Below are 16,818 nucleotides of genomic sequence, written 5' to 3' on the forward strand. Positions count from 1 at the left end.
GCTGAGTCTAGTGTGCGCGATATAGGGAAGCTGAGTGCTTTGGTGTGTTTCGATGAACTGTCACACAGCAGCCGGAAGTCATCACTTCCTGTAGAAGGTGGTAATGTCAATGACTGTGACTTATGACTTTTTCTTCATCTAGTGCCCTACATTTTGTTTGAATACAAAATACTGGTCTGGCTCCCTGTTACCTTTGCATATACAAACATCAACACACACACACACACAGTGTTTTACATCTCAGGACATGAGATTTGTTGTAAATCAAGCTTTAAAGGTTACATTCACTGTTCGCGTTATGAAATAAAATTTATGTCCTGGGAGCAAATTTTCCATAACTTGACAGATGATGAATTAAATAATGAAACTGCGTGTAACATGAGACAGTGCAGCCTGTCTGTGGAGTGTGGTTAGTTTTACCTGTGTTTATTTAGAATGTTGACTTACTCCATTATACTACTCCACTATGAGTTCATATACGCTGCTCCAAAAAACGGTACAGCCGACTAAACCTGTGATATTATTCTCTTGTTTTGCTTCTTGCTAGTGTCCTTGTCACTACTTGTAGCATAAGACAGTATCTGCAGGCTATTTTGGTTGCACAGGTAATCTAGTTTCTCCAGGAGGGCACATTTAATGCAATCTGAAGAATGTTGAGGAGGTACCAGAAAATTAAATAGCGAGAGCTGGACACTGTCTGATCTACATATTTCTGATCAGACTCCTTGAGTAAGGGGCAAGGTCCTGAGATCATTTAGTGGGATCTGTGTTCACAGACTAGCATTTACAGCTCAAATGGCATTTGCCTAAGAAATACAGAGTGGTGCCTGTCCAGACACGTCTATATAGCACGCAATGCTAGACTGGCTAATGAGTTGGTGTTTTTTTTTTAATTGAGAGAAGTTCAGGAGACACTATTTGCAGTATTTTATTATCAGGCAGTTAAAGATTTGGCTTGCATAGCTGTGGACCTCTATTCGGGCAGTCTGCACACGGAGAAGTGAAGCACAATTCCTAATTCAAAGTATATACTTAGACACATGGAAACAAGAAATATTTGTGATTGGCTATTGATGGAGAGATGCCACGGTTTAGACTCAACATACCCTGATTTGTTCTTCTCGAAGTCCTTCTGGATGGCAGCGGTCATTGTCCTCCACTCAGGGATCTTGTCCTGTCACAATAAAGTCTCCATGTCTTGTCCACTAGAACCACCTGTTGTCAGACACCCAAAGCCAAGCAGCCTGTCCTATCTGAAACTGTGTTGTGTAAAGGTGAAGCAATTTACTTTCAACACTCAACTCCTTCCATGCCTCTTTGTTAACCCTTCACAGCTTGAGATTAGTAAAGCTTGTATAATTCTAATGAAGAGTGTATCAACTCTATTATGAGCGTACAATTGCAACTAATGTTAAAAAGAAACCTTATTTCTAACACTATCAATCACAAAGACATCACATTCTATACAAAACCATATCTCAGTCTTTACTTTAAGGTACCCTTTCTTAAACTGTTTCAGTAATTGCTTTCACTATATTATATATTCTCTATTTTCAACTGGCTACATCGTTTTTAAATTAGCTAGATTAAAAAAGCAAGTTTAGCTTATAGCTAACTAGCTAAATTTTGCATTCTACACACCGGTTAAGGTGACAGTATATCAAGTTTTACAGTGCATCTGATGACTTTTTTCAATGAAATCTCAAAATCTTTGGTTTATAAAATGTTCAATCAAATAAAATTCTTAAGGACTTTTGCTTTTATTAGACTAATAATATAGAAGCAATATACAAATCTATTAGCATGTGTGCAGCATATTAAAAAACACAGCTAATGAATATTTGGGAATTTTAGTTGAAAATTATTTGAATTAAACAAATAATTTATGTTGATGTTGAGGTGATGGAGTTCTTATAATTATTCAGAATTCTTATACAATCATTTTAGAGTAAATTTCAATCATCAGCCAGGTGTTTCCACACAGCTGCTTGTGTAGGCATTGAGAGTTTACCTCTATGGTAGCACTGAAGTGATATGAGCTGCAATCCAGGTATGACATGTTCCATGATGGCATCCTAGAGCTTCATGTGATAGCAGTAAACTTTGACAGTAAGGGTAGTTACATCACCTCCCGTGTATTAGCACATTGGAGTGAAAAGTGACATTTGACCCATCTGTTTCATTTAACAACTTTGTATAATCTATTATCTGTTCCTTGTTTTTCTGGCTCATATAATAGCTTTGTGCATGGAATTTAGAGGGTCAGACATAGATGTCAACTATTGTTAGCCAACACACACCACTTGTTGCATCTTTTACAAGGATGTGGGTGCTTCTGACTAACCTGACCACTCACCTTCTCCTGACTCATTCTGTTACATAATGTAAGAGGCATTTCAATACTTGATATATAAATCATCGTGCCATATTTGTACTACAAATAGAATTTTTGACTTACTTCTGTTTGTCAATGCCTGTGACTCACTTGAAATAAATTGTCTGTCCCTTAAACAGGTAAGGCTGACCCTGCCTTGACGGTAATAATACTAATTAAGTAAGAATACATTTCTATTTAGGCTAACTGGTACATCAGCCAGACTCATGATGTAAAGAAGTCTTTCATTCTTTTTTAATTAATTGATATTATTATTATTATTATTTACATCTAACTGTACTACTAACTATAGAGGCGTAGTTAGCCACATTAAAAGTCTTACGTATATGATGATTTTCTAGCATTATTACTATTATTAGAAGCTATATTGCAATTGGTAGAACCTTGTAGAGCTCGTGTCGGTCATTTAAACGTCATTCAGTCATAGACATTTGATCGTAAATTTATTAAAGAAATATTTAAAATCAGACTGAATGTTTTGAAAGGCTTAGGGCAAACCGACTTTTTAAAGGGGCGTGACGTCACGCGGTGGGCGTTTCACACGTATGGCGGAAGGGCAGGTGCGGCAACCTCAGCTGGCTCTGTATCACAACAACCGTTATCCGCGCGGAGGGAAGTCACCGAGGATCCAGAGAGGCCTTTGGATACGTTTTTCTGACTGAATAAAACAGTATCTAATCTTTTCCAGACAATCTGGAGGGCCGTCGACATGACTCTGAATCAGAATCACTCGGAGTCCGGTGGTGTCATCATCAACAACAGTGAAAGGTAACGTCAGTTAGCAGCTGTTAGCTAGCCGTTACAGTTAACCAGCCACGGATAAGTTATACCCGCTCTTTGGGACGAGCGTCACACCAGACTCATTCAAAAATAATGTGGCTCTGACATGTCATGGAGATAGTTTACATATCAGTAGCACTGCAAATGCAACATTATTATTCGGTTAATACACAGACACACCTGCCACACAGTAAACGCTGCACTGAATTTCTAACTTTTAGCATTTGGTAGCTTATTTTTTTTAAACAAACATATGTGTAAAAGCTTTTGTCGAACACCGTGAAATAATAATTTTGCTTTCATTTTTAACTACAGTATCATTTTTTTTCTTTTTACAAAGAGCCTTTTATATGATATAGTGCGAATTGAAGAGTTGCTCCTAATCGATGCAAAATAAACCTCTGAATGCTTCACGACTAGCATGGCTATGTTAATTATTTCAACGTCATTTTTTCTAATCTAATATTCGCGTCGCATCTTACAGAACCGGGTCCCGGACTCTTAGCCGAAATATGGCCCTTCAGTCTGTTATATCATCACCGCAGACTAGGATTACATAAATGTTTAGTGGTTTTTAAATGTTGTAATAAGTCTAATGTATCGAGGATAAAACGTTATTTCGCCTCATTGCAGGAATAGCTGAGCATATATTGCAATGCAATAGCTGCATAGCCTTCAGTCTGCGCTCTGGCCTGGCCTCTGTGCTAAAGTATTTGTTTTGTTTATTAGCATGAGTCAAAAATAATGGCCAGCTTCTTCTAGAACATGCTGCAGTGTAATGATAAACCCATTAGAGCTAACCCGGAACCTGTAGTAAGCTCTGTCACTAGATGGCATGTTAATCCTCTGCCTATAGTACTTTGTACTAAAGGCAATGGACGGTTGCACAATAACCCAATGATCTCATTTTAAGCTTTTAAGATGAAAGTAGGTCAAATGCTTATACAAACATTACAGATTTTCTTTTTGATGCACACAAAAAATGTTGGAAAGAATTCTGGTTCCTACAATCAGCTGGTTCCAGCGTCTCCTTTCTCTTTTTGGATCTAGTGTGCTGATGAACCATGACAATGTGGAGCTTGTTTTTTGTGACACGGAAAGGCTGCCCGAAGCCTTCAGAAAGAGCAAGAAGGGCAGCATCTACCTGACTCCATACAGGGTGAGTGACAACACCACCAAGTCTTCCTCTTTGTTTAGCCGAAGCCTTGTGCTGGCATAATGGTGCCACAATTCACATCACGTACTAGCAGAGCAGAACTCCATCATTCTAATTACTATCATTTAAGGTTAGTTTGGGAGTAGCTAATACAGGGGTGGGCAATCTCAGCCCACGAGGGCCGGTGTCCCTGCAGGTTTTAGATGTGTCCTCGAACCAACACAGCAGATTTAAATGGCTAAATTAGCTCCTCAACATGTCCTGAAGTTCTCCAGAGGCCTGGTAACGAACTAATCATGTGATTCAGGTGTGTTGACCCAAGGTGAGATCTAAAACCTGCAGGGACACCGGCCCTCGTGGACTGAGATTGCCCACCCCTGAGCTAATATGATGCTGTTTCTTCTTTTAATCCCAGGTGATCTTCGTGGCTAAAGGGCGGGATGCGCTGCAGTCTTTTATGATGCCTTTCTACCTGATGAAGGGCTGTGAGATCAAACAGCCTGTCCTGGGAGCCAATTACATCAAGGGCACAGTCAATGCAGAGCCTGGAGGTAGGTGTACTTTTTCCCCGTTATGCTGTAATGGAACACGCAGCATCTTGTGTCTCTAAGCCAGGGCTGCCCAATCCCAGTCCTCGAGAGCTACTATCCTGCAGCTTTTAGATGCATCCCTACTCCAACACAGCTGAATCAAATGAATGGCTTGTTATCAGGCCTTTGCCAAACACGATGGCATGCTGAAGAGGTAATCAAACCATTTGATTCAGCTGTGTTGGAGTAGGGATGCATCTAAAAGCTGCAGGACGGTAGCTCTCGAGGACCGGGATTGGGCACCCCTGCTCTAAGCCCTCTCTTGAATCTCTCTTGGAGGCGGTTGGGAGGGCAGTGCTACTTTCAAGCTCATCTTTGCTGTTGGAGGAGCCATAGAGTTTGGCCAGTACATGTTGCAGGTTGCAGCTCAGGGTATGTTAACAAAGCAGAACACATGAAATAGTACAGTTCCTGATATTTCATGGACTTATTAATCGATTTACTGCCTCACATTTTCAGCATCCAGAGGTCAGCCTGTAACTGCTGGCTTTGGTGGATGCCCCTACATGGCTAATGGGGCCTACGCTTACCCACCTCCACCTGCTAATGGAATGTACCCAGCAGGACCTCCACCCGGCTACTCCTACCCTAACCCTCCTCCTCCAGGTGCTTTTCAGAATTGTCGTCAGCTTAGATCCACATCTTGTGAAAGTGAAAACTAAACTGCAACTCTCTGTTCTCGGACTCCAGATGGATTCTACGCCACTCCTCCAGCATTTGATGCCTCTGCAGCATACATACCTCCACCTCCTTATTCTGCTCCTCTGGGTCAGCAGCCACCACATGATCCAGACCTCCCCTCCTCGGCAGCAGGTGAAAATCTCCGGTAGAGAAGCTCTGACTTCAGCTACAGCCTAAATAAAAACATCATGCTATTAGGAAAAAAGGGATGTTGAGTTTCTGCACGCGTTCATCACTCTATTTTATACTTTAACATTTACATATCATGTTGGAACAGATCTGCTCACACAGGTCTTGTTAGAAAAGAATAGAATGCCTTTGTCATTTCATAAATGTACAAACATTATATGTGAGTACAGAATCTTCAAAAATTGTTTCTGTTCATCTGGACGTTGCGTTTTTCAGTGGGAGAAATGTTTCTCCTACTGAAAAACGCAACGTCCAGATGAACAGAATCAACTTTTGGAGATTTACTTACCTGGATGATTGAGCATGCAACAAGATGTGAATACAGAACATATACAAAAGGAGAGCTTTACCAAGACCCAGTATAATGTTAATGAAATGTCTTTCATTATATTTTTGCTTTTTCCTGCCACACCAAGTGAAATATCTGCTGTAAAAAAATCATTTGTCTTTAGTATATATTTAGTGGTATATAGATTGTGGACCTTGATTGTTTTAAAAAATATTCTCCTTTATTGAATGATTACAGGTAAATTTTAAATTGAAAACTAAGAAAAGTAATTTGTTTGGAAAGTGTGGATAGTTTTTTTTTTTTTTTCTCAAGATATTTGAAGCGATGCATACAGTACATTATTGGAAGTACTTTGTGTTGTTTGGGCCTGGATACATAAAGCAGTAGGAAGGGCAACATGTTGCCTGCTTTCTAACAATGAATGCACTGCACTGATATCACATGAGCTTAATTCAGCATCACAGAGATGTTGTACTAAGGAATTTAAGGTTAAAGATAAGCTAATGTCAGATCTCCAAAATATTTAAAACACTTTGCGCTGGAAAAATGCTATCTGCAAGTCATGGAGATTTTAAACTGCCGTTTTTTTTTCTCTCTCAATGCAAAGGCCGTCGTACCTGCAGCGCGTTTAGCACCTCTCATCTCATATGTCCCGGGGGTTATTAGTAAGACCCATGTTTAATTAATGAACCCCTCCTTTGTCTCACTCGCTTTCCCAGCGGAGGCCAAAGCCGCTGAAGCAGCAGCGAGTGCCAGCTGTGCCACACTGCCCCCTACACATGTGTACCTGCCGCAGGTGAGCTGCCCTTCATGTTTCTGCTTTACAAGTTTTTTTTTAAAATGAGAATGTAAATCTTGTCGAAGATTTTCTTTCAGTGGCTGTGAGACAGTGTTTGAATTTCCATGTCTCTTTGAATTGAGCTGTATTTCCTTTCCATTTGTCATCTGTTTGTTTGTAGTCATTGCTAGTATTGCTATACTAACAGTGACTGCAGATCCAAAATAAACTCATTTGGTGTATAATTTGAAAAGTGCTGGCCTTTTTGTATACAGAGGAGTGTATTTTAGCGCAGTGTATTTGCATGATTTTTAAACGTATTGCTAAATTTAAGCTGGGGCATCAAGTCAGATTAATTTACCAGTGTAGAAAAAAAAGTCATTTTATTTTGGTGTTGGGAATTTGTGATTTTCCTTTACAACCATTTCTAAGGTTTACAGAGAAAGAAGCAAAAAAGAGAAAATATCCAGTGAGCAGTTCTGTGGGTGAAAATTCCTTGTTTTGGGATGTGGTGGAATGTGAGATTCATATCATTAATGCGCAGACAGCAGATCTCCACCAACTGTGTGATGCTACAGTCCTGATCAAAGTTTAAGACCACTTGGAAAATCATATTTTGCATGGTTGGATCTTAACAAGGTTCCAAGTAGAGCTTCAACGTGCAACAAGAAGGGCAATCTACTGTCTGGACAACAGCTCCAGAGAGGAGATGCCCTTCATGCAGCCGTCTTCACCACTTTGGAGAAATGTGTAATTTGTTTCAGCGCTACGGTTAATGTACAACACTGAAATGTAGCAATGTAGTTGACAGATATCAGCCTTAAAATGCCATTTAACGATGAATAACCAATATATTATCACATCAAATTTTTTTTCAGTGGGAAAGAAATCAGGTCAGATATTTTCCATGGGTAACATTTCGTGTTATCCCCTGACACAAAAACCATAATAAAAGCAAAATAATCAGCACAGGCATTGGCCATCAGCCATTAACATCAGAAACATCCCTACCTGCATCATTCTGCAGAAGGTCAGCCAGTCTTTACAGGGAGTGCAGAATTATTAGGCAAATGAGTATTTTGTCCACATCATCCTCTTCATGCATGTTGTCTTACTCCAAGCTGTATAGGCTCGAAAGCCTACTACCAATTAAGCATATTAGGTGATGTGCATCTCTGTAATGAGAAGGGGTGTGGTCTAATGACATCAACACCCTATATCAGGTGTGCATAATTATTAGGCAACGTCCTTTCCTTTGGCAAAATGGGTCAAAAGAAGGACTTGACGGGCTCAGAAAAGTCAAAAATAGTGAGATATCTTGCAGAGGGATGCAGCAGTCTCAAAATTGCAAAGCTTCTGAAGCGTGATCATCGAACAATCAAGCGTTTCATTCAAAATAGTCAACAGGGTCGCAAGAAGCGTGTGGAAAAACCAAGGCGCAAAATAACTGCCCATGAACTGAGAAAAGTCAAGAGTGCAGCTGCCAAGATGCCACTTGCCACCAGTTTGGCCATATTTCAGAGCTGCAACATCACTGGAGTGCCCAAAAGCACAAGGTGTGCAATACTCAGAGACATGGCCAAGGTAAGAAAGGCTGAAAGACGACCACCACTGAACAAGACACACAAGCTGAAACGTCAAGACTGGGCCAAGAAATATCTCAAGACTGGTTTTTCTAAGGTTTTATGGACTGATGAAATGAGAGTGAGTCTTGATGGGCCAGATGGATGGGCCCGTGGCTGGATTGGTAAAGGGCAGAGAGCTCCAGTCCGACTCAGACGCCAGCAAGGTGGAGGTGGAGTACTGGTTTGGGCTGGTATCATCAAAGATGAGCTTGTGGGGCCTTTTCGGGTTGAGGATGGAGTCAAGCTCAACTCCCAGTCCTACTGCCAGTTTCTGGAAGACACCTTCTTCAAGCAGTGGTACAGGAAGAAGTCTGCATCCTTCAAGAAAACATGATTTTCATGCAGGACAATGCTCCATCACACGCGTCCAAGTCCTCCACAGCGTGGCTGGCAAGAAAGGGTATAAAAGAAGAAAAACTAATGACATGGCCTCCTTGTTCACCTGATCTGAACCCCATTGAGAACCTGTGGTCCATCATCAAATGTGAGATTTACAAGGAGGGAAAACAGTACACCTCTCTGAACAGTGTCTGGGAGGCTGTGGTTGCTGCTGCACGTAATGTTGATGGTGAACAGATCAAAACACTGACAGAATCCATGGATGGCAGGCTTTTGAGTGTCCTTGCAAAGAAAGGTGGCTATATTGGTCGCTGATTTGTTTTTGTTTTGTTTTTGAATGTCAGAAATGTATATTTGTGAATGTGGAGATGTTATATTGGTTTCACTGGTAAAAATAAATAATTGAAATGGGTATATATTTGTTTTTTGTTAAGTTGCCTAATAATTATGCACAGTAATAGTCACCTGCACACACAGATATCCCCCTAAAATAGCTAAAACTAAAAACTACTTCCAAAAACATTCAGCTTTGATATTAATGAGTTTTTTGGGTTCATTGAGAACATGGTTGTTGTTCAATAATAAAATTATTCCTCAAAAATACAACTTGCCTAATAATTCTGCACTCCCTGTATTTATTTTGTCTCTACTTTGCTGTGAGACAGTCACTGATGCTAGCAGCTATGCAGAAACCACATCAGTGGATGACCTGGTTAAGGTGTTACAGCAAGTGGAAGTCACTGATAAAACCACGTTTTATGGGGTTAAAAGCCAGTTGTTTGCCACAGCTTCAGTCTGTGAATGGCAGTAATCCAAGACCACTGTGTGTTCCTACTCTTCTGTTTACATGGCACCATCTTTCACATGCTCAAAACAAAACTCTCCTCTCTTTCCAGGACAAGCCTCCTCCCTACTCTCCTCCAGAAGACAAGAAGAACCAATAGACCTGCTTAATGTCTCCCTCATTCCTCTTTGTCCTCTATCTTCCATCCTGCTGGATCTCATTATTTCTCTTACATTAACCGGACAGTAGGAGGGCCAGTATGTTCTTTCCCCCCCCCCCCCAAGATAATCAATTTTTTTCATCCTAATCTCCTTCCAGCTCATCTCCATTTTGATCTAACCTTAAAGTCATCCAATTGCTTTCCCGCCTCAGCCTGCATTCCTTGTAACGACTCATATATTGTAATCAGCTTCATTCTCTTCAAATGCACCTTTACGTGATGTAAAGTAGCAAAGAAGAAGTGTTGGTAGCAATTTCTGAGGAAGAACAGATTGTTCAGGCCAAAGTGTTTGGAGTGGTTTTGAGGGCTTTTTGATTAAAACCTTGTAACCTGATGAGCTATTTTAGTATTTCTTGCCTTGGAAGCCTCCCCAGAATCGTGCAGCAACCTTAACTTCAGCTGTGCTCATGATGTCCTGTGACTGTCTATAAAACTAGACTCAGATAAATGATAGTAAATACTTTGCTAACCTGTCCAGAGGCGAAATGAACGCAGTATTTTATTTTTCTATTATTTGTGTGTACAGGCTTTTAATATGTAGACTTAAAAATAACATTATTTTATCAAGAACACTAACCTAAAGAAGAACTAGCTTTTTTAACGAGCGGGTCGCAGGGTGGCCCTACCTGCTTTGACGCGTTTTGGCCGACGAGCGGACCACAAAGATTAGAGCGGCGTTGAGCCACAGCAGCCAATCCCTGATCCTGGATTAGAGCAGGGGAGAGGACGGCTGGGCTTTTGGAGGGACCGACTGCCAGGAGGGATTATCTTTATAATGTTGCAAGAGCAAAGCAGTCACCCAATGATGTCACTCCCTATTTTATTACGCTTCCAGACGTTAGAGAAGACGCACGGTCAGACTCACCATCAGCCTGCTTTCATCTTCACTGCATTTTTAACATTGTATACACAAACAGAACCATCAGTGAACTCTTGTTTCTGTGGTCGTGATTATTACTCTTCAGTTTGAGGTCCAATCTGAGTATCTCATCTTCTATTCTTCCTTCCTCTGCGGTCTCCAATCTATATACTGTATCTGTGGCACATCTGCGGCTGATTCTTTGCACTTTTAGAATGCTATGCATCGGGTTCCTGTATGCTCCGTCATGGCTGTGTGTAAAATAAAAATAAAGCTCTGTATTTAATTCAAACTAATTTATTGAATAATTAACAACTCGAGTAAGAAAACAAGGCATGAGCTCAACTGATGCATGTATGCATTGGACTGGATTTTAATAAAGAATTCAGAGTGTCTGTCTTTATTTCAGCAGAGTATTGCTATCATAAGTTTTAATAGTCCACAGTATAGTGCATTAGCAGTTCTGACAAACATACGCAACAGTCAGCAGGAAGAGTGACAGAAAGTTTTCCCCCAATCATTAGGCCAAAACAGCCAAATGTGCTTTTCCTCAGCTGTTCCTTATCTTCAGGAAACTTGTGCAAATCCACAGCAGTAACCCACTTTAAATGTGCTAAAAGTTCTCAGCTAAGCTAAGATTTGTAAACCCTCATAATCTAAAAATCATCTGCCCCAAAATATGCACACACCAGCACAATACATCAGATTCCAGCTCAGCACCGTCAACCGTCGGCACCATTTGTTTGTGCAGTCAAGATCAGATCGCAACGTGATAACGCAGCCTTCGATTTTCAGTTGTGTTCTCAGTAGTAGCGCTACAGCCTGCAACATTTTTCTTTCACCTACAGTAGCTCACATACTTCCGTAGAATGAGCTCAGCATACATGTGAATATTATCAGAAAACACAATGAGGTTTGGACATGTATGAGTACAATATTTACCCTAAACATCTGAGCCTTGAAATTTTTTTCCCAAGCATCCCTTTACATTTGCTGTTTTCATTTGTATGTGGACATATGCTCTGGCACAGGCGGATATTCATCAGTTTCCATCTGATACAATTCACTCTGTGTGATGAACATAAAGCTACAAAAGTGGGCCCATTATGCTTTTCTGTCGGTTTGTGTCTTGGTAACCCCGACCTCAAGTTTCCTGAAAATATGAATGAGATAACTTCCGAGTGAAGTCACTGAAGATATTCAAATTGATACAATAGGTGAATCTACTAATATGATGCTTTAATTGAACTTTAAAAATAAAGTCAGGACAGTATCGAATTTCACCTTTGCTAAAAAGAATCATAAATTTCCCTTAGAGTCAATTCATGTTTTTCAAATGGAATGAGTGTAACAGGTCCTCGCCAACCTATAGGAAACTTCTCATGTAGCCTGAAGTGCATTTCTTTAGGGCAGAATCAAAAATACTCAAATCTGACATGTGTAAGACCGTGTGTTCAAGTTGTCCTCCTGTGCTGGCACAGAAACAACACAGTATTACTGATGCATTCACCTCCACCTCAGTAGGTATCTTTTCACTAATCACACAGCATATATTGTAATGCTATTTTGGAAAAAAGAACATTTGTTTCAACAAGGGTGTGTGCCCTAATTAAAGACATAATCCAGCATGTATGCAGAGTTCAGTGTCTCATGAGGAGACACTTGTTTCTAAGCTTTAGGTAATGAAAGCTCAAAAGTGTGACCCACTGAAATGTAACTGTTTTTTTCCTACCTGAAATAGGACACATGAACATTATTTATCACATGTTAAAAAAAATGAATTAGTGTGAACTAAAACTGCAAATCGTTTTAAAAGCCCCTTACGTATGCATATAAACGGTTTCCTTAGCAACATTGTGGTAAGTGACAATGCAAAACCAAATGGCAAACATGTTAGAGGAAAGAAAATCCCAGTAAGTCAGTTCTTCTACTAAAAACAATGCAGGAAGGCAGTCGTCCCAGAAGAGAAAAGTGAATTTAAAAGAAGCTCCTAGATTGTTTGGAGGCGGGGGGAGGGGGTTCTTTATGTCAAGTCAGATTGTGGCCATGATTCATAGTATTCCTAGAATTCCACTTGTTCCCCTCTTCTACAAGTCCGCTCATGAAGAGCAGAGGGTGATGCTGACCCCCTCTCCTATCCAGCAGGCGGGAAACAGCTCCTGGGTGAAGGCACAGTGGAAGGCGTGCAGCCTTGTCTGGCCGGCTCCGTAGTAGGTAAGCGTACCCGCCTCGTAGTCCAGCAGCATGCCGATGCGGCTGTGATGGGAGTTGCCGGGGATGGTCTCCCGCCGGCCGTTGTGCCAGGCGCTGAGCTGGTGCTCGTCCAGTTGCAGGCTCCAGGACAGTTCATTCATTCCCACCATGCATCTCTTGCCCTTTTCCTTCCTGGGGATGCTCTCGTAGGTTACCTAGGGAGGAAGATGCGCAGAACAAGTGAAACATTAGCATCCTGTGGTCATTTCTCTGGGAACAATGAATCCCTGTATAACACATAAGGAAAATCTGTTGAAACATTCTCGACTGATCAGACAGAGTGGATCTACTATTGAGCAGGTTCATGTAACATGTGTGGGTCACAAGTTAGGTTCCTGAGCTTGTTACATGCCGATTTCCACCTGTTGTGGACTGAATACGTGCAGCTACAATCTGCATGGAATCATTAGTTCTGATGACCTCTACATACATATCAACGATTTATTCGGCAGGACCTAGAATGTTCCCGTTAGCGACCCTCTACAAAGCAATGTGTCACAAAGCCACAGCCTACACAGCATTATGATATCCTTACCCCGAGGTAGGCCCAAGGCTTGGACACCTCCAGTTCCCAGTAGTGCTGTCCGTGTTTGAATCCCTGAAAGCACAGCACCTGCCAGGTGTGATCAAAGCGGGCTTCATGAGCGGGGACAGCGCGTGGCCCTGATGTCAAGTGCTCAGCCCTGCGGTTCTCCTGGGAAAGAACTAGATGCCCATTGGCTGTCCGTGGGTCAAAAGTCAGAGAGCATCGGTCTGTAAGAAGGAAGAAAATGAATCAGGCAGATTAAAGCTGGAACAGTGATCTAGAAAAGTTTTAGAGGTCCTTAGTTATAAAATGTCTCTTAGAACTCACAAGCACTGAGGCCCTCCTTCCCAACAGGGTGGCACGGAGCAGCGGGGCTGGGAACCACAGCGAGTACTGGCCTCTTGTCCTGAGGAGAACCTGGAAACCAAAGACAATGCATGAGAACACATGAGGACCGTCTGAAGGCGGATCGAGCTAAGATGCTTCATCTTTCCTAGTGACAGGTCACCTTCTCTGTCATGACCCACAGCGGTGGTCACAGCTTTCTCCAGGTCCTCAGACACCAGCTTAGACACTCGGGAGAGGATGTCGGTGACGCCGTTTAATCGATCCTGCAGGGTCGAAGTCACATCTGTGGAAATATCCTTGAAGCGCGGGACTTCTACGTGCGATGATTCCTGTGAAGAAGCGGGTTTCAGGCAGTGCTTTAACGAATAGGCAAAAGTTTCAATGTCTGATTAATTACTTTGGTTTGACCTTACAGCTGAAACAGTGAGTTTAAGCTGCTTCTGCAATTGTTAAATGAAATAAAAACTCAATTATAATGACAATTCAAAATCACCTGCCATTCATTACATTATGACATGTGTCTGGATCCTCTACAGTGTGCTCCTAGAATTTGTGGTTAATAGGTTTCAGGCATCGTTTCTGTTAAACGGTGTAATTATTGCCCTAGCTGGCTCAAATAATGCCTCTACTTGTCTGGCCCACACACTGTCGATATGTAAAAGACGCCATTGTGATGTTTCCCACTGGTCAGGAAAGCGTTGCTGTGAAGCTGAGAGTTGGAATATTTTCTCAGTGCCTTTCAAACCAGACAGATCGAGCGCAAAGGGGAGACTATAACTTACAAAATAAGTATCATGCTGCATTCACTGGCCTGGAACTAAAATCTGACAAAATAAACTTATGTGGAAAGTTCTTAATGAGATAACAAATAAAGTAAACATTAATTTTCCAAGATGTCTCTTGTGACACTCAATGTTCTTTTTACGTGGCTCATAGGAAAGGCGTGACAAGGCCTGGGCCGCAACTCTGATAAACTTTGTAGTCGAAAGAAGCGAAACACTGAGGTTTTCTGTGATTGAGCAGATACCAGCCTCGTGTTGTTTAATTAAGCCCACATTTCGTTATTTAAAAAAAATGCTTGTGCAGCCATCCAGCAGTAGGAAGCTTGCTGAAAGCTCTACGCATCCACTTGTGCATGTTACATGAAACAGCAACCTGCACATACTTACCTTTGTAAACTACTGGGACTATAAAATGAACCAAAATAAAAAACCAGATCCTCCCCTTCCCAAATGTGTAAAGGCAAGGGATACAAACCCTGATGAGGTCAGTATCAGGGAGGTCATGTAGTGCCGCAATTTGGTCTTGGCGCTCTCTGAGCAGGCGGGATTGCTCGCTGAGTTCGGTTAGCCGCGCCTCTGCCTCCGCGAGGGCTGCCTGCTTTTCCACCTCAATAAAAAGCACTGTTGCCTCCTGCTTCTCGGACAGGATTTTCATCAGGTTAGAAAACTTGGCGTTCACCCAGGCTGACGTCTGCTCAAGAGTTACCTGTTAATTTAAAATATGCTGTGTAAAATAGTTGCTTGGGTTCATTTGGGCACACGCTTTCGATTTCTTTTATACTTAAAAGCCTCCTTTTGCGAAGCATTTACAAAGGCTTAAAGTGAGAGTTTACCTTAGCTTGATTGATATTCTCAGTCAAGTCATTTATACTTTTCTGCGTCTCTTCAAGCAGTTTCCCCACGTCTGTATTCTTCCTTTCCAGCAGCAGCTGTAATGAAAACATATCAAGTCAAGAAAAAAATCATTTATTCTTTCACAGTCATACAAATATGTGATAATCATCATCTATAATCCACTCCCAGTTTTAAATCTGCAGAGGCTTTGTGTTTGTATACCTCTTGAGTTTCCCTTTCTTCCTCCAATATGACCCTTTCGTGGTTCATGCACTCTGACTTTTCACATTCGTTGCACACAGACCTTTTGTCCTGCCTGCAGTAATAAACCAAAGGCTTTTTATGGCGCTCGCACAGCAGCATGGCTCTGGCCCCTTCACCTCCTCTCACCAGAGCATCCCTACATGAGGGGCCAGCGCTGTTTGCAGTCTCTGCCAGGACCGACAAGGACACATTACGCCTCAAGACAGGTCTAATTTTGAACTCCTCATTGCAGATGGGGCACTGAGGGCCAATGTCAGACTGGCTCTTAATGTCCCAGTGCTTGCTGATGCAGCTTTTACAGAAGGTGTGACCGCAGGGGATGGTTACAGGATACCGGAAGAACTCCAGGCAAATGGAACAGTTTAGGTTTGCATTCTGAGACTCCATCTCTGAAGACATGGCAGACATCTCTGTAGAGGGAAACAAAAAAGGCTGAGGTTAACCATAATATGACACCTTTCGAGACAAACAACTTCATTTCGTTTTTTTAAAGAAAACAATTTTATTTTTGGGCAGGAAAATATTCTTTATGAACTGGCTTAACATTTATAGGGAAAAATAACAGGCGAGCAGGAAGGCAGCAGTCCCAGATTCTAATGTCAGCTACCACACAAGTGAACGGAAAAGCTAATGTTAGCCAGCGTTAGCATGCTTTCAAGTCATTCAACGTTAGCGCGGACTGTTACAAACAAATACTCGTCAACATATTAAAATGGTCAAAAGATATCTTAAAACAGAGCACCATTACACACTCACCAGTAAGATGCTGTACCAAAAAAATAATTCTTACCACGTAAACAGATAGATTCATGCAGAACACTGTATGAATATCGCTAGATGAAGCGTTCCGGATGACGTATGACGCAAAAAGGGACGCCTTCACGTGCTTTCGAGAAACCAATGAAATTAAAAAAAGACCCATATATTTTGTATTTTGTATGCTATGAGACAAACTGTAACACTGTTCCGCTGTGAAGTTGCGAGGGCAATACTACTTAATTTATGTCAATCGTTTGCTTTATTTAGCTTTAATTAATGTAGAATAGATATTTACTGAAACATTCGCCTCAAAAATCCTTACATAATTTTTTACATAATATACATAATTTTTTTATGTATTAAATTT

The 16,818-nt window shown here is 41.4% G+C and overlaps 2 protein-coding genes across 3 annotated transcripts; one reads left to right on the top strand and one right to left on the bottom strand.

Annotated features, from left to right (window-relative positions):
* Nucleotides 1-2,945: 2,945 nt before the first annotated feature.
* wbp2 (WW domain binding protein 2) lies at nt 2,946-10,932 on the top strand. The gene is made up of 8 exons (XM_085415717.1): nt 2,946-3,163; nt 4,226-4,334; nt 4,747-4,882; nt 5,201-5,293; nt 5,381-5,527; nt 5,612-5,734; nt 6,800-6,876; nt 9,719-10,932. The coding sequence occupies exons 1-8, from the start codon at nt 3,105-3,107 to the stop codon at nt 9,764-9,766; spliced, it is 792 nt and encodes a 263-aa protein (XP_085271843.1). The 5' UTR covers nt 2,946-3,104; the 3' UTR covers nt 9,767-10,932.
* Nucleotides 10,933-11,017: 85 nt separating this feature from the next.
* trim65 (tripartite motif containing 65) lies at nt 11,018-16,609 on the bottom strand. Of its 2 annotated transcripts, none has more exons than XM_085415716.1 (8): nt 16,483-16,609; nt 15,651-16,102; nt 15,428-15,523; nt 15,070-15,300; nt 13,973-14,141; nt 13,792-13,881; nt 13,474-13,691; nt 11,018-13,093 (listed from the first exon to the last, which is right to left on the bottom strand). In XM_085415716.1, exons 2-8 carry the CDS (start codon nt 16,098-16,100, stop codon nt 12,785-12,787), a joined length of 1,563 nt encoding a protein of 520 aa, XP_085271842.1. In that variant the 5' UTR covers nt 16,101-16,102; nt 16,483-16,609; the 3' UTR covers nt 11,018-12,784. The 2 variants fall into 2 exon arrangements, with proteins under 2 accessions (XP_085271842.1, XP_085271841.1); XM_085415715.1 differs by having other exon boundaries at nt 16,449-16,560.
* Nucleotides 16,610-16,818: the final 209 nt, after the last annotated feature.

The sequence above is a fragment of the Rhamphochromis longiceps genome, linkage group LG8 (genome assembly GCF_057381845.1).
Source record: "Rhamphochromis longiceps isolate RC_006_pf linkage group LG8, R_longiceps_female_GT1.1, whole genome shotgun sequence".
Classification (NCBI taxonomy): domain Eukaryota; kingdom Metazoa; phylum Chordata; class Actinopteri; order Cichliformes; family Cichlidae; genus Rhamphochromis; species Rhamphochromis longiceps.

Bases quoted from the DNA above. Each gene is read 5' to 3' on its own strand.
- wbp2 (XM_085415717.1), top strand. From the start codon at position 3,105: ATGACTCTGAATCAGAATCACTCGGAGTCCGGTGGTGTCATCATCAAC. The intron at 3,164-4,225 runs GTAACGTCAGTT...TTTTGGATCTAG, and splicing joins ATCATCAACAACAGTGAAAG to TGTGCTGATGAACCATGACA. The intron at 4,883-5,200 runs GTAGGTGTACTT...TCTCTCTTGGAG, and splicing joins AGTCAATGCAGAGCCTGGAG to GCGGTTGGGAGGGCAGTGCT.
- trim65 (XM_085415715.1), bottom strand. From the start codon at position 16,503: ATGAATCTATCTGTTTACGTGGTAAGAATTATTTTTTTGGTACAGCAT. The intron at 13,692-13,791 runs GTGAGTTCTAAG...TCCTTCTTACAG, and splicing joins GAAGGAGGGCCTCAGTGCTT to ACCGATGCTCTCTGACTTTT. The intron at 13,094-13,473 runs GTAAGGATATCA...CTTCCTCCCTAG, and splicing joins AGCCTTGGGCCTACCTCGGG to GTAACCTACGAGAGCATCCC.